Source organism: Lissotriton vulgaris, chromosome 1_1, assembly GCF_964263255.1.
Source record: "Lissotriton vulgaris chromosome 1_1, aLisVul1.2, whole genome shotgun sequence".
NCBI lineage: Eukaryota > Metazoa > Chordata > Amphibia > Caudata > Salamandridae > Lissotriton > Lissotriton vulgaris.
The window spans coordinates 2,127,206,553-2,127,226,124 of record NC_141685.1 but is presented as its reverse complement, the minus strand read 5'-3'; the positions used below and the strand labels follow the sequence as shown (position 1 = coordinate 2,127,226,124).

At 41.0% G+C, this 19,572-nt stretch overlaps 1 protein-coding gene across 2 annotated transcripts in view; it reads left to right on the top strand.

The window, feature by feature from the left end:
* LGR5 (leucine rich repeat containing G protein-coupled receptor 5) overlaps nt 1-19,572 on the top strand; it is a 743,377-nt gene that overhangs the window by 365,129 nt on the left and 358,676 nt on the right. For both annotated transcript variants that reach the window (XM_086921836.1, XM_086921845.1), the window contains one exon: nt 261-329. In XM_086921836.1, coding sequence (XP_086777962.1) covers nt 261-329 — 69 coding nt within the window. The remainder of the gene's footprint in view (nt 1-260; nt 330-19,572) is intronic.

Below are 19,572 nucleotides of genomic sequence, written 5' to 3'. Positions count from 1 at the left end.
TTAGCCCTCTAGTTTTTTGCCACTCTCGATTTGCGTTAGAGGGCCCACTTGTATATATATATCGAGTGGTTAAAAAAAGAATAGGATCAAAGAAAGGGAAATAGTTTCCCAAATGTACTGATTTTCTCTCTTAAAGTTAAAATGGCTTCTTCTGCAAATACATTATTAATGTTTAGGAATGAATTTCAGCAATGCTGTGGAAGAAATTAAGGAATTCAGGACACAAAACGTTTTTGTAACAAATACTCTTCTTTCTCCAGAGACTTGAATCACAACAACCTGGACTTCTTTCCGTCTGCCATCAGTACTCTAACAAACCTCAAAGAACTGTAAGTATCTAATTTATTTTGAAGTTGAACATTATTAGATGGAAAATATAAATCATCCATTCATAATCATCATCATCGAAAGAAAGAATTGTAATTTAGAAAAATGTCTTCCAAACAATCACAAAAACATGAAATACAATCCCAATACATAACATTCATAATTTAAAATGAAGAATTTTTATTAAGAATAAAAATTACCACGGCCAATTGCCAAATTTAAAAAGGGCACATGCAATAACCGATTCATAGCAGAAGAAGTCACTGTATCATACTTCATAAATAAAGGTCTTTAAATAAAAACTAGGAATCACAGTATGAAAGCATTACGCTTTACAGTTTAAGGAGAATATAAATTATTTGACACACCAGCAGAGTTTATTGTCTCAATCCTAGTAGGGGTGGAAAAAATTTAGCCCCTACAATATTGAAACAAAATCATCATGCAAAGCATTGAAAAATGTTATGCTGCCTTAAACCATCCATTGACATAATTATTCACTATTTTATACCGCATTGCAATTAAAAAACTGATTTTTGTTTCTTCCCGGCACCACAAAAAATTTATAAACGTTAATTCACGAGTGTCTGTCATGTCATGTCATGCTCATGCCTAAACACTTGGATCAAGGTGAACAGGAAATTTAGGACGTATTTCAAACAACGACTCTCAATATTATCCCAGGTAACTCTACTATATCAAGCTAGTAACTGTAACATACAAAACCTTATGTACTATCTTAAAAGCCAAGCAGAGATGAATAACCCACCATAATCACAGTGAAACTTTATTGACACATGTCAGTAATGGTCCGGTCAGTTCACTGTGCTAGAGAATGTTATGCCTAAGGAACTAATTATGAGAACCCGTGGTGGTGGTCCGACTACTGCCACACTGCGGACTGCCCACAGTATTACGACGGCAGTGGTCCGATCGCCACAAGACTGCCGATATCAAGGATTAAGCTGGGCTGGCGGTGTTTAACCAGCAGCCTTTAACCAGCAGCAATATGCTGGTGATGCTGTAGTCGGCACGGGAGAGCATTTTTAGAATTTTACCGCCCTTATCAAAATGGCGAACCCGCCATGAAACGGGTGTTGGAATGGCAACAAAGGGGACCCCTTCCCAGATTTGGGCCTGGGGGTGCATTTAGTGGGCACATGTAGTGCTCCCCTGTATTTGCACCTCCACTCTCACAGCGGCGGTCTGCATATTAGGCTATCAATTGAACCTAACATGCAGACCGCCATAAGAATGCCGGCCCTGACCCCACCTGCTCTGGATTCCACTCAGACTCCGGCGGGCAGGCTCACTACAGCTTTGACGGTTCTACTTCAGATGGCACGTTGCATCATATGCTGTAGGACTGCCAAAGTCATATTAAATAGACCCTGTTTTTGCTGACTTAGGGGTCTATTTGGATGGCGGGCTGATCGCCCCCGCTGGCCCGGGGGCTATCCGCCTGCCATCCATGCCTTAAATGACCCCACGCCATATGAGGATGGCTGGGGGGTCCGTGGTGGACGGGAAGACCGTCCGCCACTTTTCCATCAGTCGACGAGTTGACCTGGCGGAAAAGGGGCTTAATATGGTGGTGGTGTCCGCAATACACCGTCATCCATATTAACATGCCAGCGAAGAGCAGCCTTTGCTGCTCCCACCGCTGGCATGGAGAGGCATGCGTTTTTCACTGTTGGGGGTGTGGGGGGTGCACATGGGGGGTACCTATGGTACCCCTCTGCATTGGCATGGACAAGGTGGCAGGCACTTGCTCGGTGCCTGTCACCTTGTGCATGCCAATGCGCAACGTGCATTCCTAGCATTGTGGCAGGCGGTGCTGTGAGCACCGCCCGCCACAATGCTGGGAAGTGGGGATACCATCACCACGGTGGCGGTGGCATCCTAATTGCAGGTGCGGGACTGTTGCACCCCTGGCAGACAGTCCCGCATACTGTTACGGTGTCCGCCCGCTTTACCACTGCTAACCAGTGCTTACACCCAGTTGGTACATGTAATGCAAGTGTATGCCCCTAGTAAAGTTGTACTACTGTAGTGTAGTTCCAATATTCCAAATTGGCTCTGCGCATTGGAATAATATATCCTGTAGTTTAGACGTAGGACTGAGGTCTACTAGGTTTCTACCGGCTATATTAGACTTAATTGTGAGTGCCAGCTAGCTCAGAGGTCAATAGAAACTTTCTCGAATAAACAAGAAGGGATTAGTTTCTGACAACCGCATAAAACATGACAACTTTGTTTCCCAAGAATAAGAAATCAAATCTCTAGAGTCGCAGAAACAATAGATAACTATTTCACTCAGTCAATTGTGCATGCTTAGTTTCACCAGAGGTGCAAGAGAAATAGAGAGACGGGCGTTTTCAATAAAAGAGTACTTATTGAACAGTCTTCTTTCTCAATCATTGAAAATGAACTGCTACAATAGTAAAGCTTACTATGAAGTACAATGCATATAATACGAACAGTATTATAAAGTAGTACTGTAAAAGCATGATATGGTTTCTAAGCCATAAAGTGCATAAAATGTATAAAGGGGGTCATTATGATTGCGGTTTTTCCGCATCCTCGGGGCCGGCGGAAGCCACCGCCGGCCCCGAGGATGTGCAAAAACCGCAGCGGACTGACCAAAGGCCCACCGCCAGATTAGGATGGCTGGTGGGTCCTGGTTTCCGTCCGCAGCTTTTCCGCCGCGGTCAGATTACAACCGTGGCGAAAAAGCTCTAATATGGTGACGGTGTCTTCCAGACACCGTCCACCATATTAGGATGGCCAGTAAATTATGCTTTTCCGCAGCGGGTTTTCCGCCGTGGAAAAGCATACGGAACTTCACTGCGGGGGCCCGTTGCGGGGCCCCTAGGTGAAGGGGGGGTGGGGGGTGCACATGGGGGGTACCTATGGTACCCCCCTGCATTTGCATGCAGAAAGCGGCAGGCACCGCGCGGTGCCTGCCTCTTTCTGCATGCAAATGCAATGCATGCATTTTTAACATTGCCGTGGGTGCAGCTTGAAGCTGCACCCGCCGCAATGTTAAAAATAGAGGATGTGACCGCCAGGGTGGCGGTCACATCCTAATTGACCGGAGGGAACTCCGCATGCCATGCGGAGGTTCCCTCCTGCTCTGGGGTCGCGGACGGACGCAAGTCCGTCCGCGATCCTAATCGATCCCAAAATACATAAAATACATACAGTGATAAAAGGATGACTAAAATACTCAACTGGTGCTTCTAGAATATGCCTACCCCGGTGTACCTAACCTAAGTCTGATAAGAGGGAGGGAGTATAAGAGGAGGAGTTTAAGTCTAGGAGTTCTCTGCCAGGAATCTGATTCCAATAATTCTCTAATAGGTCTAATCAGCTCCGTACCTTTGTTCTAGAATGAAGGAGGTCTTGTATCTCGTTCTCGGGACTCGATGTCCCAGATACCCGCAAAGGTAGGCTGGAAACACTGGAGCTGGATTTCTCGGCAGGAGAAATGACAGAGTCTCGCAGTGCGTCTGCTGGAGGGTCGGCTTCCTTCTGCACTTGCTGCTGCAGGGCGTCGGGAAAGTAGATAGTCGATCTGCTCCAAACCACTGTGTGTTTGTTTAGGCAAAATCATTTATACTTTGAAGGTGCCGAGTTTGACGCATGTTTGGACTTAATAACGTCACTCAAAGGCTCATTTCTTGGAAAACGCTGGGATTTCTAGGAGAACTTAATATTCAAGCAGGGGGAAGTCACGAGCTGCTGAAGGTGGGTTTTTTCCAAGAAAACATTGTTAATTCTTGGAGCTTAGTGGAAGTATCCATGCCGTATTTGGGCTGTATGGTTTAGGCCAAATATGGTAATGATTTCCATGCCTATATAAGGGAATGATAAAGTATACCTATATAAGGGCATGAATCTGGAAATGTATACTAGGGTCCGAGATTCATTTACAACACCCACTCCACAGATATTAAGTTCAATAAAGTTAATCTAGCAAGCATTGAACATATCTAAAGCTAGTGTTTACAATCCCACCTCAAAACAAAGAATGCATTTGAACTGGGTAAGTAGAAAAAATATTTTTAGCATTTCTACTGTACACAGTATACTTAAGGGAAAAATTTCTAAGCATACAGTCTTTTAGTCTAATTTATGCAATTTGAAAAGAATCATGAGATTACTTTTATAAAAACGTCTCTTAAATACAGAAAAGAAGTTGAGATCATTTCATAACATAACATGTCATAGCAATCTTTCTGTTAATAGGGATGAGGCCTAAATAGTTCTTTTAGTCAGTCTTCAAAAAATGACTTGTTCTCTAGGAATAGTTCTACTTTAAGCAGATTAGTCTGTGCCAAAAGTTCAATGTTTTGGAAAGAGAAAAACTACAACTTTGTTGTGAAAATAGAATTCCAAATGTTAGGAGTCATTGTTTTGAAAAAACGAAGGCCGAATTTCAGAGTTCAGAGAATGCTGTGTACATGACTCAAAAGTTATTCTCGGTGTCAGGAGAAAACATCAAGTCGTCTAGGCTGGCAAAGAAATTGTCTACCACAGTAGGTGAAAGTGGAACCATTTGATCCAGTAGATCAAATGTGCACAGATGAGAAGCATTGCCGTCCGCGCTTGTTGCCGCATTAGCAATGGTCATATCAGATGTTACCTGTGTGCCTGGTGTTTCTCGTACCTCACCCTCAGTTAGACTTACTGGTGAGATCTCAATGAATGCCGTCATCAGGATCTGTAGCCGTTGGGGGCAACACAATGCATGAGCCGTTACAGGACCTAGCAAGGCGTCGACATCCGATGGCAGGACTGATGGAAGTGTAAGACAAATGTCTAACACGCATTCCTCTCCGCAAAACAGGCATCGTAGAACAGGTAAGATGCAATCTTGCCAGATTGGTCTGAACGATAGAAGCCTTGAGGTATTCAGATCTCTTAAACGAGCCAAGCCGAGAATCTGTGTTATCCTCTCACGATACCTCTGGGCACGGACTGTCTGTTCCATGAGGTTCTGGGTATCGCCGGTTACTGGACTTGCCATATCGGTGCAGAAGAAATAAAAATAGTATTCCTGCTACGAGTCCCGAGATGAGAGGCAGGCCTCCGAACACAGAGTGCACAAAATTTGGGAAAATGCAGAGGACTGCTTCAAATGGTGCTAACAGTCCCGAAAAAATTGTCTTAAGTACATGTGCGATGCCACTGGTATCAGACATGTTTAAGATTTGACTTAACATTTCTGCGCAATGTACAGGGCAGTTTGTTGATAATAATACATGTATCTCTGCAGATGTCCTTGCAACTTGCAGATCATACGTTTCTTTTGATGATGTCAGTGGCACAGATGTTTGCAAAAGAATAGACTTTAGTCTGCTTAAAGTATCAATTCGTATAGAAGAGACATTCAATGAAGGCCATATTGCCGTCTGACTGTCTGACTTGCGAGTTGGATACAATACTTGAATACAACAAGTGACCATGGATGACACACTAACCAAATTAACTTTTCCTGGCACCATTCCACAGCATCTGTGATCATTTAACATAACGTAACTGCCATTGGATAGCTGCCTGAAAACGGGTTCTATCAGTGTGGAGGGAGTACCATGCAGGTGGCATGAAAGGTTATTCGCAGAACCATCGCAGGCTCCGTGTAAATTAATACCCTGGCACAGAAGTGTACCACTTAGTGAATTTCTTCAATTTTTCCCACTAAGGAATACTTTTTTCCCCTTATTCCAACAACTGTGTGTATATGGTAAAGTCCATGTTGACTTAATATAATCTTTACCCAACCTTTCATACAGGCCTTCTGGTATATGCTGTAGACAATACTGAAACTGGAAAATCGTCATTGGAATCATGATGGTACCATGAATTATCCATTCTATTACAGGTTTCTCAGAAACTGTCAATGGTAATCTTTCCAGTTTTTCAATGCTCAGCACCGTATAGTCTGCTCCTCTTTGTGCCAAAGAGATTTGTTTATCTGTAAGGTTAAACCCAGTAAACAATGATGTTGTGTTGATAAGCCTCCATGGCACGTAGCCTGAACGCAGATTTTGCAATGTCCAGCCTAGCTGCATTATAGAACGTAATTGAGACTGGACATGTTTGTAACATTAGCAAGTCTTGTTCCATTATGTCAATTGAAGAGGATACAATGCTGTCCAATGAATATATTCTGAAGGACAGAGTAGTTAACCCATTGTCCACTACAGAGAGAGCTTTCTCCAAGTTAATACGATCAATTTCCCGTATTCTTTCTGCAGTTTCTAATTGTGTTCTTTTCCAAGCCTCATTGTACGCAGCATGTATACTGGTGTATATGAAACGTTTTTGCCGCGGTTTGCGAAGTCCCAATAAGAAATCTCGCAAATCAATGCTTTCTTTAAGTAAAGTCAAGTGTTGTTTAATTTCTGGAAGTGTAGAAGTTTTCAGCCATTCAAGGCACCTACACTGTATGTTGTTACTATCCCTGGATGTTGTCTCTGGAAGTATCTTGGATCTGGCCTGTTAAGAATTAAACCCTGTGTTTTGTTCAAGAATCTATCTTGACAGTTATTGGTGTCTGTGGGCCAGATTAACCATTTTTTCCAATTAGGACTAGTTCTGTTCAATTTTAAAACATATTGTACATCTATCTCCCCTTCTGTAGTTTTGTTATTTTCAGGTATGGGCTTTGGTATAGACGGTTTATTTAAATCTTTTATTTTTGCTATGCCAAGACAAGAGGTTTGTTGCACAGTGTCATTTAAAAAACATTATTTGTTCAGGTATAATGCAGGCTCTGAGTAAAGCTTCCAGACCTTGCACCTGCCATTCTTTTGTGCCCCAGACAGTTTTTGTCTCGATGTTGTCTTTCCAGAAGTCGTAACCCAGTGTGGACAACTTAGCATAAAAGTTTGCAGAATAAATTTGTTTGGTATTGGTCAGCATTGTTTTCAATCCTGTCTTATTTACATTTTTGAAATAAAATGTTTCTGGATCTGTAACAATAAACCCTGAAAAGTAAGGAAACATTTCATAAAATGTTTTGGAGCTGCCTTTTTGTGGTGTTGGACAATGTTCCCATTGATTATACATAAAATCATTTCTCGGGCTTGCAGATTTGTGCAAATAGTTATGACCAAAATGGTTAAAACAATGCATTTGTTCATAGTCTGATGACCCTTCTAAATAGTCATGTTCAGTATATTTCGCAGACAATTCTAAATCTGACATCATATTATTTATTGTCTCTAAGTCCCAATCATCAGAGAATCTGCTGGGTGTTACAAAGTCATTCAAAGAAACCTTGAACTGATGTGGAATCCTCAGCATCTCTACCGGGCCATAGATATCATAATCAGTTCTATCCCATACTATACCTCCTGGTATAGGGATGGCTGTGATGTTTACTGATGACAGTTCTCTTTTTTCAACATGTGATGATTTGTGCGGTTTTAGGACCAAGTTGATTTTCTGACTTGCTGTGTCCATTGTACTGTATTTTCCATCTATCATTTGCCCCAGGCTTAAAACCAATATTAGCCAGAGCAGGAGGGAAAATGCACCTAAACCAATCCAATATTCAGTCCATGGTGAAACCATATATATTTTTTCAAGTTCATGAAAAAGTTCTGTCGTTTTTTCTTTGAGAGATTTCTTTGTTGTTGTATCTTCAGGTTCACTTGGATCCTCAGAAAAGTTATCAAAGTTGATGAAATATCCAGATGCTGTTCTGTCAATTATTTGAATGGCATCGGGGTTTGTTGAAATTGCTGGAGCTGATTTCTCCTTTGTCATGTTAGTGTATTCAGGTGCTACATCATTGTAGACTGGTGTTTTTGGTCGAACAGATATTTGGGTCTCAAGAGGCATGAGTTCCATTTCTTTGTTGCATAGTCCTTCTTTTCTTACTGCATGTTTATCAAAGGTGATAAGTCTTTCAGTTTGAACCTCTTGGATTGTAGCACGATTTGGCTGTCTGCTACATCTTGGGAGTCCACTTGGCCTACTACTTATTATTGGCCACATGTTGTGGTTTTACCAGGTCGATGGACACGACTCTGTTCTCCTTTTTACCAGCAAGGGGCGGTAGTACTACTGATCTCGTTCCTTGGATTGCTAAGACAGGTACTGCTTTTCTATAAGAAGGCCCAAATTCCTTCTTTACCGCTATCTTTTCCCTGACCAGATCCCCAATCTTTGGAATCCAGACAGGTCTTGCTGGGACAGGTGGTTTATTTTCAGTGGCTGTTGGCTTTTGTGTTGTGTTACTCAGACTTCTTCTTGTTTCATTTAAGTCCTGTAAAACAGCCAAACGATCTTTGACATCAAAGGGTTTCTGTTTTACCACTGAAGTCTGACAATCGAGATCTTCGATTATCATTCTAGTACCAAATAGTAGCTCATAAGGAGTGATTCCCCCCAGAGAATTTCTTGGCAGATTGTTAAGACTACGTTGGACACTTATTAAATGTTTGACCCTCCCTTCACCCGAACCTAATACCTTTGCTGTTATGGATTGCTTTATGTCACGGTTTTTTCTTTCCACTACCGCATTACCCTCAGGATGGAAGGGACTAGAATACCGCAATGCAATGCCCAAACTAACCATGGCCTCTTTGTAAGCTTGAGAGCTAAACGCAGGACCCTGATCAGAATGTAGCGTGCCTATTGCGTATGTGCCGATAAAGACTCGCAAATCCTTTATATCAGTTCTGGCATCAGCCGAGCGCTGGGGCCATAAACAAATCGATATTTTCAAGCGCCATCTTGAAAGCCTGTAGTTCAGCTTGCTGAGCTGTACAGTCTCCGAGTGATTGAGTTTTTGTGACCTTAGGTCTAAATTTGCCTTCTCGCCAGCGACCGTTAACAATCGCGCACACAGCATTGTAGGCTTGTTTACCCCCAATTGCGGGCTGTGCTGATCCATCCGTATATATTATACAGCCATAATGTGCAAGAGGAAGAATATCGGTAGGCAGAGGACATTCGTGTTCATATCGGAGAAATTCTTGTGTCTTTAGACTAGGGTCAAAAAAGTATTGAACGTCTGTTGCAGCAAGAGAGTTAACCCATTGTATCCATCTCAGATGTAGAGCTTTTGAATTCGGAATGCTTGCTCTTGTCACTGCCTCTAAGGCAGGTACAGGTGTAACCATCATTATGCGTTTACCCTGCGTGAGAGCTCTCTCTTTTGCTACAGCAGTTTGAACCACTGTCAGAATTTTCTCTGTAGAACTTCATTTCTGCTTGTGTGTACAAGTGTGATTTGTAAGCTATTGGTTCCTTTTCTCCTTCATTAAAGGTTAGGTACATAAATCTGCATCTTCCTGGGATGATTCGGATTACAAGGTTACGCACGTTTTCGCGTGTGTCTAGTTTACTTTTTGCTAACATGTCTGTTTGGACTGAACGCAAAATTCTGTGTGTGTTTGAGTCCAATGTGTTGGTTTAAAATCAGGTTTGAATAATTCGTAGAGAGGTTTAACCCTCTCTGCGTAATTCAGAACGTAAGTTCTTCCAAAATTCAGGAAACCTAGACTTGATTGTAAATTTTTCGGCGTTTTTGGGGGTTGGAGCAGCGCACGTTTCTCTAGAAAGTTTGCTGCTAGGCTTTTGCCTTCACTTGACAACTCATATCCCAAGAATATGACATTGAGGTGGGCAATTCTTGATTGTTTTAAATTGAATTTATACCCCTCAGAAGCGAATCCAAGTATTATGGTGTTCACTCTTTTCAAGTGCTTGTCCAAGTCATCGACATAAGATAATGCCTCATCATCGTACGTTTGGAGTAACTTTGTTACTCTTGCTGAAAATAACCCTGGGCTATTCTTGAATCCTTGGGGGAGATGACAAAATTGTCGCTGTGTCCCCAATATTGAGTAAGTGATCAAATGCCTGCTTTCTGGTGCAATATTTTGACAGAAAAATCCATTTGAAATATCTAATGTTGTTTTATATTTTTTGCGCACAATGTTATTCATCATCGCTGCACTGTGAGTTTTGTACTGCAAATGTTTTGCAACAAGAGTTTAAGTATCTGTAATCCAATACTAGACAATATGATTTGTCTGGTTTCGATACAGGAAACAAAGGATTGTTCATAGATGAGGTGCATGTTTCAATCACCGCTTGGTATTCAAGTTGATTTAAAATCTCCCTGACCTGTTTTTTAGCTTCTTGCTTAACTGGGTACTGCCTTTGTGCGGTGGGCTGTTTTTTTAACTGGATTTTATGGTGAGGAGAATCCTCATCCCATCCTGCGAGATTTTTATATAATGCTGGAGCTTGGGCTACTGCCCATTTTCTGGCATATGGATATTTTTTATGAATTGGAATGTGATTAGAGAAGGCTGGCATAATTATCTCTTCACCATGTGGGCACTCCCTGACAAAATTCAAGTGGCCAGTCTTGTTCAGCTAGAAGGATGTCATAGCCCTTAGGGAGCATCTCCCAAAAGAGTGCTCTTATCTTTCTAGTTATGTCCCCCTCCATCCGGAGTGTTACTTCATATAACTTATAGGGTATACTAACCATGGTGTCTGCAGTTTCAACCTGAATGCATTCATTCAAGTCCACTGTCTCCAGATGATCCTTCAGGATCTTGCGAACTATGGTTACTTCTGCTGTGCTGTCTAGCATTGTCTGGGCCCATTCCCTGTTCTTGAGTTGTGTCCTCAAGATCCTCGGCATGTCTGACTTTTTTGCTTGCTACCTTCTTTTTGGAAAACTGAGCTTTTTTACTTTGGTAAACGGGTTCCTTGTCTTTGGACTTGACGTGTTCTTCCTTGTGTTCTGACCGCCCTCTTCTTTCAGATTTCTGCGAGGAAGTGTGAAAAGATCGAGAGGGACGTGGATCATTATCTTTATCTATCAGGTTTTTTCAAATTATCCCTATTCCTAAGATTATTTCTTTTTTCAGAGGGCTGCCTTCGGGGAGACTTGTCCCTCTGTTGGGGAGATCTTCCTCTGGGTTGAGAATATTTTCTCTAGGAAAACACATTGCTCCAAAAAAAGTTGTCATTTGATTGCATATTAAATGCTTTTTAATGTGTGCCTCTCTTTGCTGGTTGTTATAATAGTTTTTAGGTCTTGTGGCATTGGACCTATAGATGTGGGCACGTTTCTGTTCAAATTTCATGTTTAGATACTTACAGTGATTATGGAGTAAGTGCGGTTGTAATTATTTCTCTCACTGCCATTGTATTGTTTAAAAATGATCATTCAAAACACATAAATAAAAGGCATTGCCATTTACAATGCCAATAGCTCAAACTCTCGCAAGTGTGAGACCTATGTATTGCAAATGCTTGTTAGAGGATACTCATAATCTGCCAAACTCTAAATGATGTGTCCTTAAGGTCGGACTGACTCAGTCATAGATACAGGTAGAGAAAGGTGTGAATAAGGACACAGTACGTAATGTAGCTCCAAAGCAGCTATCTGTCTGATATTGCAGGTCGACTGTTTGGTGAGTGCGGTGAAAAATTGGCAACGTGGGTTCCACACCTGACAGGGAATGGAGGATGACATCCAGAATAAATTGTCACTATTGCATGAGTCAAAGTGTGCCACAAAGAGGAAAATTACAGACAACTAGGCACACAAACTAACACAAAAACACTCTCCTCACCCCTCTCCCACCTCACCTGCTCCCCACAAAGTACAGCAAGATTTGTGATGACAGGTGAGTGCCAAATATGCTTACTCAGGCCCTTGGTAGACATGGGAGCAACAACTGTTGTCTCTATTTGTCTCCTGCGCTCTCGTGCCCCCCATCTGGAGGAATATCCATAGAATTTGTAAGTGTTCAACTATGCTTCCTGACCATCTGCTATACCATATATTTCCAGTCTTTTAGCCAGTGTTCTTAACTTCCTTTTCATACCAGATCCGTGCTGAGTTTTGTGAAAGACAGTTTGCTTTTCCTGCTAATTCCTAGATTTCCTTGATGCCTAATTAATTTCCACTCTTGCAGGCTAAAGGTGGGTCGATGAATTAGCATGCTTGTTGCTGGTAGATGCTCCCTTCTTAGTCATGTGATCACTGGTGAGCTGTTTTAAGCCTATGATTTCTTCAGTTCAGTATTGGTCAGTGAGCAGTGTCCCTATTTGGCTGACCCTTGGTTCTAAAGTTCCTGATTCCTGAGCTTTTTATAATCCTTGTTTCTAAAAGACTCCTGAGTAACAGTTTAATCCTTGTTCCTTGAAATATCACTGTCCTGCAATGTTTCCTTGTTTTATATGTTTCTGAGCTAGCACTATTTTAGTGCATCCATGTTTCTCAAACTTCCTCCATTTCTGTAGTTACCCTTGTTCAAGTCCTGTTCTTCCCTGTCCACTGAGAACAAGTCGAAAAAGACTCACTCTCCCCACCAGGGATCTATCCAGCAGTTTGCATAATAAAGCAGCAAAGGAAATTGACAGCCAATCTGTAAAATTAAAAGACATCTTTATTATAATTAATTATGAGGCTTCGTCGTCCAACCGTAGTTTTACAATTGAAAGAGGGAGCCTGCCTGAGCTTTCTCAGGCAGGCTTTTTATACAAAAAGTTTGCCCCTAGGCTCACATTCTTGCTGTGACACACATCATTGTAGGTCGCTCCCATGGTACCATAACAAAGCAGGCTATAATTATGAATTCCATTCTACTTGCCCAAACTGACCAACCCATCTTCCATCATGAACATATGTCAAACTTCACATATTTTCCTGTGCAGGCCGGAGAAGCTCACAATAGAACTGGTTTCCTCCCCATCATATAAACAGTCACCTCCCCATTGTAAAAGCCCAGAAGCAGAGAAACAGAGCCAGGTGTGGAAGATAGAAATGTAGGATAAGGGATGCTTGTGGGTCATAAACAGGCATGGCTACTGTATTCGGCCTTCTAATCTTGCTCAGGCCAATGTACACAACAAGTTGCTCAGATCTTTAATATAGATTGACTAGAGGGCATGGACTGGTTTGGTGAGGCCAACATCACGAAGGCAGATTCAGCCTGTTCAGGTCATGGAGAAGTCAGAGAAAGGTGGACGTGTCCTTTGGATCAAATTCAGCCTTTAATCAATTGACTATATGAGGGCAAGACACAAGATGGATGCCGTGGGCTCAGGACAAGAACAGTGATTTAAGGGTGATAGCATCACTCGATCGTGACGCAAATACACAGGCATAATGTCCTGATCATTACCGGTCTATTGATACCAAATTTGTCGTGGTATGATGATATTTTCTGCACGAGTGTTTAGGCCTTGGTACACCATTATGGCAGGGTCCGGAATTTTCAGAACCACAGACGCCCCTTTTGCCCTTATATAGGCAATAACCTAAACCCATGTATGGCTGAATCTAGGTCTATACTTATCAGATCATCAAAGGGGTTGCTGTAGTATTATTTTACTACTTAGCAACTCTCTCGGGACAAGTCTTCTTACACACGTAGTGGTACAAAGGCCATATATGGCAGGACCAAATAGTGAACACCTCTATCTGTAGTACGTGGTATAAGATCACCCACCCAACAATTATTGATGTTCTAGTGTTGATGTAGAAGCTGTACAGAAGGGTCTATCAGTAAACTCTGGCCTAACCAATGTATGTTCAGGTAAAATATGAAAGTCATGTGAAGAAACAGTAAAGAAAGAGTAGGTTGAGAAGTTGGTGCAGACGTAATATAATAACTAATAGAATACATAAAAGTATTAAAATAGATAAAGTTATACCACACTTAGAGAACAACATTCTATAATTTCGGTTTTTCATCTCTTGCTTTTCATCGTCATTCCTCAATACAATCTCCATTTTCTAATGTCGCTCACGCGATCTTGATAGAGTACTTCAGCTGTGATTATTAGCAGGTCATAGGGACACTGCAAGTCCTGCAGGCCTACTGCCACTACTCAGGTCACAAACTGAACCGTTGGTTCTCCTACGTGACCCTGCAACTGGCAAATGGTAACCAATCAAAAATTTAACAAAAAACCATAATACAATTTCAGAAAAAGCAAGAGAAAAGGAAAAGCAAAAGTCAAATGCAAAGAAGTAATAGTAGGAAGAGACATAGGTTGGAAGGTGGGTACAGATGTCAATTTGGGTAGCAACAAGAACAATCCCACCCACAAAAGACAATGTCATTTTAGAATGACACTAGTAAACACGTTGTTGAGAACATATAGACCACGGGAGGATGTAGTGACCATTATTGCAAATGAAATCATAATTTTCCACAATCCTAAACAGAGGGCAAATCCTAGAATTATCTAATAGCATTCTATATAGCTTCCTATGCATTTCAGTAATCTATTATATGTTCAAGTGAAACAGTGGCGTTCCTGATCAATGCTCTTAGATGAAAAAGGGATACACTTCCACAGAGAGACTTCATGCTGCTTTTACTAAACAGAATAGTACTTTAAAACAAATGCCAGCAAAGCAGCAAAAATTAGTTTCCAAACTCCAATTCTATGCAAGCTCACAGAAAATACCCAGAGTCCGCCAAAGCCTCTCCTTGCAGGCTTCTATTGTCCATCAAATCCGCTTCCAGTGTCTTCTTCGCGTTGGGCCTCTTCAATTCAGGCTTTTTCATGAGAAGACAATACTGTTTAGTAGGAGTGCCCTCCGGGCAAACACTCACAGCTCACTCGAAAGTCTCAATGTCTCAAAACAATGCACCAGTGTCTCTTCTCTGTGACACCTCAGGAAATGTGCTCTTCATAGATCAAGGGCACAAAACATCTCGTGCAGAAACAAGCACCACTTGGCAAAATCAGCAGCACTTTCAGACTCCAACACTCATCATTTAGTGTCAGAGGACGCTCAAGCTGCTCTCTCATTGGCACCAGAAGGTAGTGCCTTTTTCCAAATGTGGATCCTTGGGTGCACTGCCGTTCCGCTGGTACAAAGCAAAAGAGGTGTGGGTGAGGCCAAAACTCGGGCCAAGGGGATCAGGGGACCGCGCGCTGCCAGAGGTTCAAGCACATGACAGTTTGAACAAATTGCACAAAGTGGATGACAGTCCTGCCATCAAAAGCAGGGATCCTTCGCATCTTTGCACTGAACTTCTGAGGCAAAACAGCTCCTTTTTTCTTTTCTTTTCACAACGCCTTCTGATGAAACAAATGGCTTGCTTAGGAGGTACCACTGGGGGCACGCTGATGATCGCTGTCCATGCTGATGACCGCTGCCCACGCTGCTGATTGCTGTTCACGCTGCTGATTGCTGTTCATGCTGCTGATTGCTGTCAGGAATTGCAGGGCCAAGAAGTCTGTAGTCGTCTGCCATGTTTACTGATGGGGAGTGGGTTTAGTGTTGATCACAGGTCTGCAGGGAATCACTCTTCCTTTGACTCTGGAAGATCCAGCAGGACCCTAGTGATGTAGCAAGTGTAACACAATTGTTAGTTTCCTTCAAGTCAGATATAAAAACAGTTAAGAAAGTGGCCTGTAATCTGCAAAGGAGTGGCAATACACCATGGGAACCTAAATGGATGCCCTCACACAGTGGCATTGTCTAATGGGGTACATTATTTAATGGGGTAAATACATATTCTCCTTAATGATGAAGCCTAGGTGTTCCTAAACTCCTTATCTAGAGCATCTCAAATAGAGCAATGACATAATACACATTATCAAGGACATGAAGAAGTCCCTTCTTTAAACAATGTGCATCAAATACGCTATGTAATACAAAGGCTAATGATCAACTGTGCAGACAAAAGGACAAGAACTAGAGAGTCCTGGTATCTGCATGATTAGAACACATCTTATTAAAAAATTGAAACAGAAGAAACAGAAGAGAACTGAAAAATCAAAAATAGACATTAAAAATATGTCGTACTAAAAAAAGAATGTAAACTTGAGATATCTCCTATTGAGATGGAAAATCTCCTATTGAGATGGAAAACTTGTATTGGGTCAATTAACCAGGCTATCACTATCCTGATAGTCAGTCTGAAAAGACATTTGAAGTGGGCCTAAAGAAAATTCTCGACAAAAAGAAAAATCTATAGGAAGGACAAGAGTTTGCTTGGATGGCCTAAGGCATGTGACACAGCACCAAGAGCACGGGGATACATGAAAGACCAATGTTACAGAAATTTAACTCTACCGCTGACAATCTATACCCTACACGGTAATTCTAACTAATGTTCAGTTGTCTCTTCAGGGAAAAAAATGAATCCATAGGCTTGATCAGGAATCAAAAAATGCGATCAAAAAAAATGCGATATCGAAATTAGGCCACCTTTAGTCACGGATCTATAATTCCATCCTTAGGCCCAATCAAGGATACATAAATGCAGAGCTGCCTGTCCTTAAGGAAGAAGGCAGTTAAGTGACTAACATTGGATGGCATACTATGTTACAGTATATCATTTTAGTTTTCTAAAAAATCATTACAGCCAAATTTAGGTATGCACTGGAAAAACTGCTACCTTACTCGCTCACAGTATGAGGTCCATATCTGTGAAATTTATCTTAATACAAATTCATCCAATTTATTGTGAAACAATGCATATCGTCATATGCGTTCCTTCACAACACAGGGGAACTTGTAATTCAAAGTAGCACCATAGAACAGAACATACACAAAAAACATTAAAAAATAAATACACATATCAAGCCATCTCAAGCCATAAGATATACTTGCTGTATATCAGACACAAGGAAAAACAGCCCAGACAAACAAACAGCATATATGAATAAACGGTCATGCATAATACCATGGCACATGCCCTTCTTTTGACAGCAGGGCATCAGGTAATTGATACTCTGCTGTAAAAATATAATGTCGCTGTGTCAAAGAACGCGTTTCAGTGGACCAAATGTATAAATGAAACATAAACACACACATTTTTTCTTAAAGAAATTACGCAAAAAAAAACATTTCTCTTCAACCAGCCAACTCACGTGTCTTGTGAATAAATCCATGAATTATCTGTAGGAAGAAGCAGAAAAGATACACAACACACACATTTCTCATAATACAACATCAATTATAACCCTTTTTATCAGGCTACAAAACATGACACAACGTGACATATAAAAACTTTTCATTACTTACCTGTAACTTTTTTTATGTACCTTACAAAAACGCCCGTTCTCACTCAGGCCTAAGGCCTTTAAGTTGCAGAATTTTGGGGAAGGGCTTCTACTTATTGCCTATCTAAAACTTAATGTAACACTTCGTTTTTCTTTTTGTCAAATAAACGTAACTAAAAAAAAATGTTGTTCCTAGCATGGAGACACATATACCAGTTCTACAGATCATTTAGCAGAATCTTTGATATTTGTTTTCTCAAAGAAATCACTTTTGCATTTGCCCTTTTTAAATCATGTTCCTTCATTTTACACAGTGCTTAATTTGTAAGACATGAAGTGCAGGTGCTACAATTTTGCATGAGGAATACCTTTCCTATTTGTTTATTATCTCAGATGTGCGCTTTTAACGCAGATGTAATGTGAATGCGGCAAATGAGAACAAGCCAGCCTGCAATGAATGAAGGTTACAGATTTAAATCATATACAATCAACTACATCTCATATAAAGCGCTTGTGTGCAGCATTTTGAAAGCAACTGGGAGCTATGCAAACCACGTGTGGGCTCTACAATCCTTCAGGGTATTGACAAATGAGGCTGCAGTTTTACAAATTAAATAGTGTTCCTTTTATTATTATTAGCGGGATGCAATGCTGTGTCAGCCCTGCCGTATTTCTAATTTGAGATAAATGTGTTGATGACATAATTTACCGAACAACAAGCCTTTTGTGGGAACATGCTGGAGCTATTATTTATTCTTTGGCTAAAATGCAATCATCATTGCTGTACATGGCCTTGCATCCTCTGCTCATTTTAGTTCAAAAACAAAAACCCCAACCCAGCTAATGTCAAATTTGTAACGCTTTAAGAAGACACTTTTAAATTATAAACATGAGCAGGAATTAAATTTATCAGAGCAAGTCAGGCTATTCAAGTGACTTCAGGTCAGGACCGTGGCAGGGGCAGGGATTTAAATACAAAGAGGCAGCTGAAGTTAGCATCAGATGCAGGTTTAACCATGTCATGCTGCATTCCACAGGCGAGGCCCTAATTAAAAGGTCACAAATGTCAACAAGACAGCCTTACAAGATAACATCTCAGCCGCTACTGCTGGAACACTTTATACAGGTTCTGCCAGTCCCCTGCTCGTGGTAACTGAAGCTGACAAGGCCAGTAGGTTTAACCACTTCCACATAACCTGCAATATTTCACTATATTTAAAACAATTTCTATGACACATTGACTCGCTGAATCATAAGAAGGCACAACCTGCAAACATATATATTAAGATCTAAATGTATGCATTTACTAAAGAGACGCTTTAAAAAGGGGCCCTGAAACCATTCAAAACAGTCTATTTGTCTGAAAATCGACTTTTGCATTCTGGATACTAAGAAATAAATATTCTATAATTTTATTGCATAATGGGTATTACTAGAATGTCTATGAGTCATACATTTGAAAATACTAACTTATACCTTATAGAAATGAGCTTGTTTGCGCCTAGGGTAAGGGAAATTGCGCACAGAGGTGTTTGGTCATTTTCGTGGTACAACATAACTTAAATCCAACATTTTAATGCTAGGGGGTCATAGTATGAGTGTTAAGCTTCACAAATATTAAAAAACGATTTTTGTAGCACTTGTTTTTTAATAATTATTTTTCATAATTAATAATTATTTACTCCTAATGAAGCCTAATTATTGCTATTTGTGACTGTTCTACATATAAAACGCTCACTACATCCCTTGCCTATTATTTAGATACATATTAACACACAAGCCTAAGCGCAGCTACCTAACTGGGAATGCGTGAGATTACTGCGCCACATTTAGAAAGGACTGTTTGCAAAATTCCACCACCCGTGTTTAACTAGAGAGGTGCTGGCTGAATGATTAGATATACTGCAGCTGAAAAGACTTGGCTGTGAACATCTAACACTGTGCGTCTAAAGAACAGGCAATTTCGTTTTTTCATTTTTTTCTTTGGAGCCTTATTTACATCTATTGAAGGTGACCCATACACATACATACATTGAGCTCATTCCAGACACAAAACAGAAGGGGGGTCAAACACTCAGGACACACAAAGCAGCGCGCTCTAAACATTTCTTGTAAATCGCGCAGTCGCAATTTACAACAAAACCCACAAACAACATAGACATTTAAACACACATTTTAACCCATAGGTCAGCACTTAGGACAGGAACAAGGAACAGCCTACGG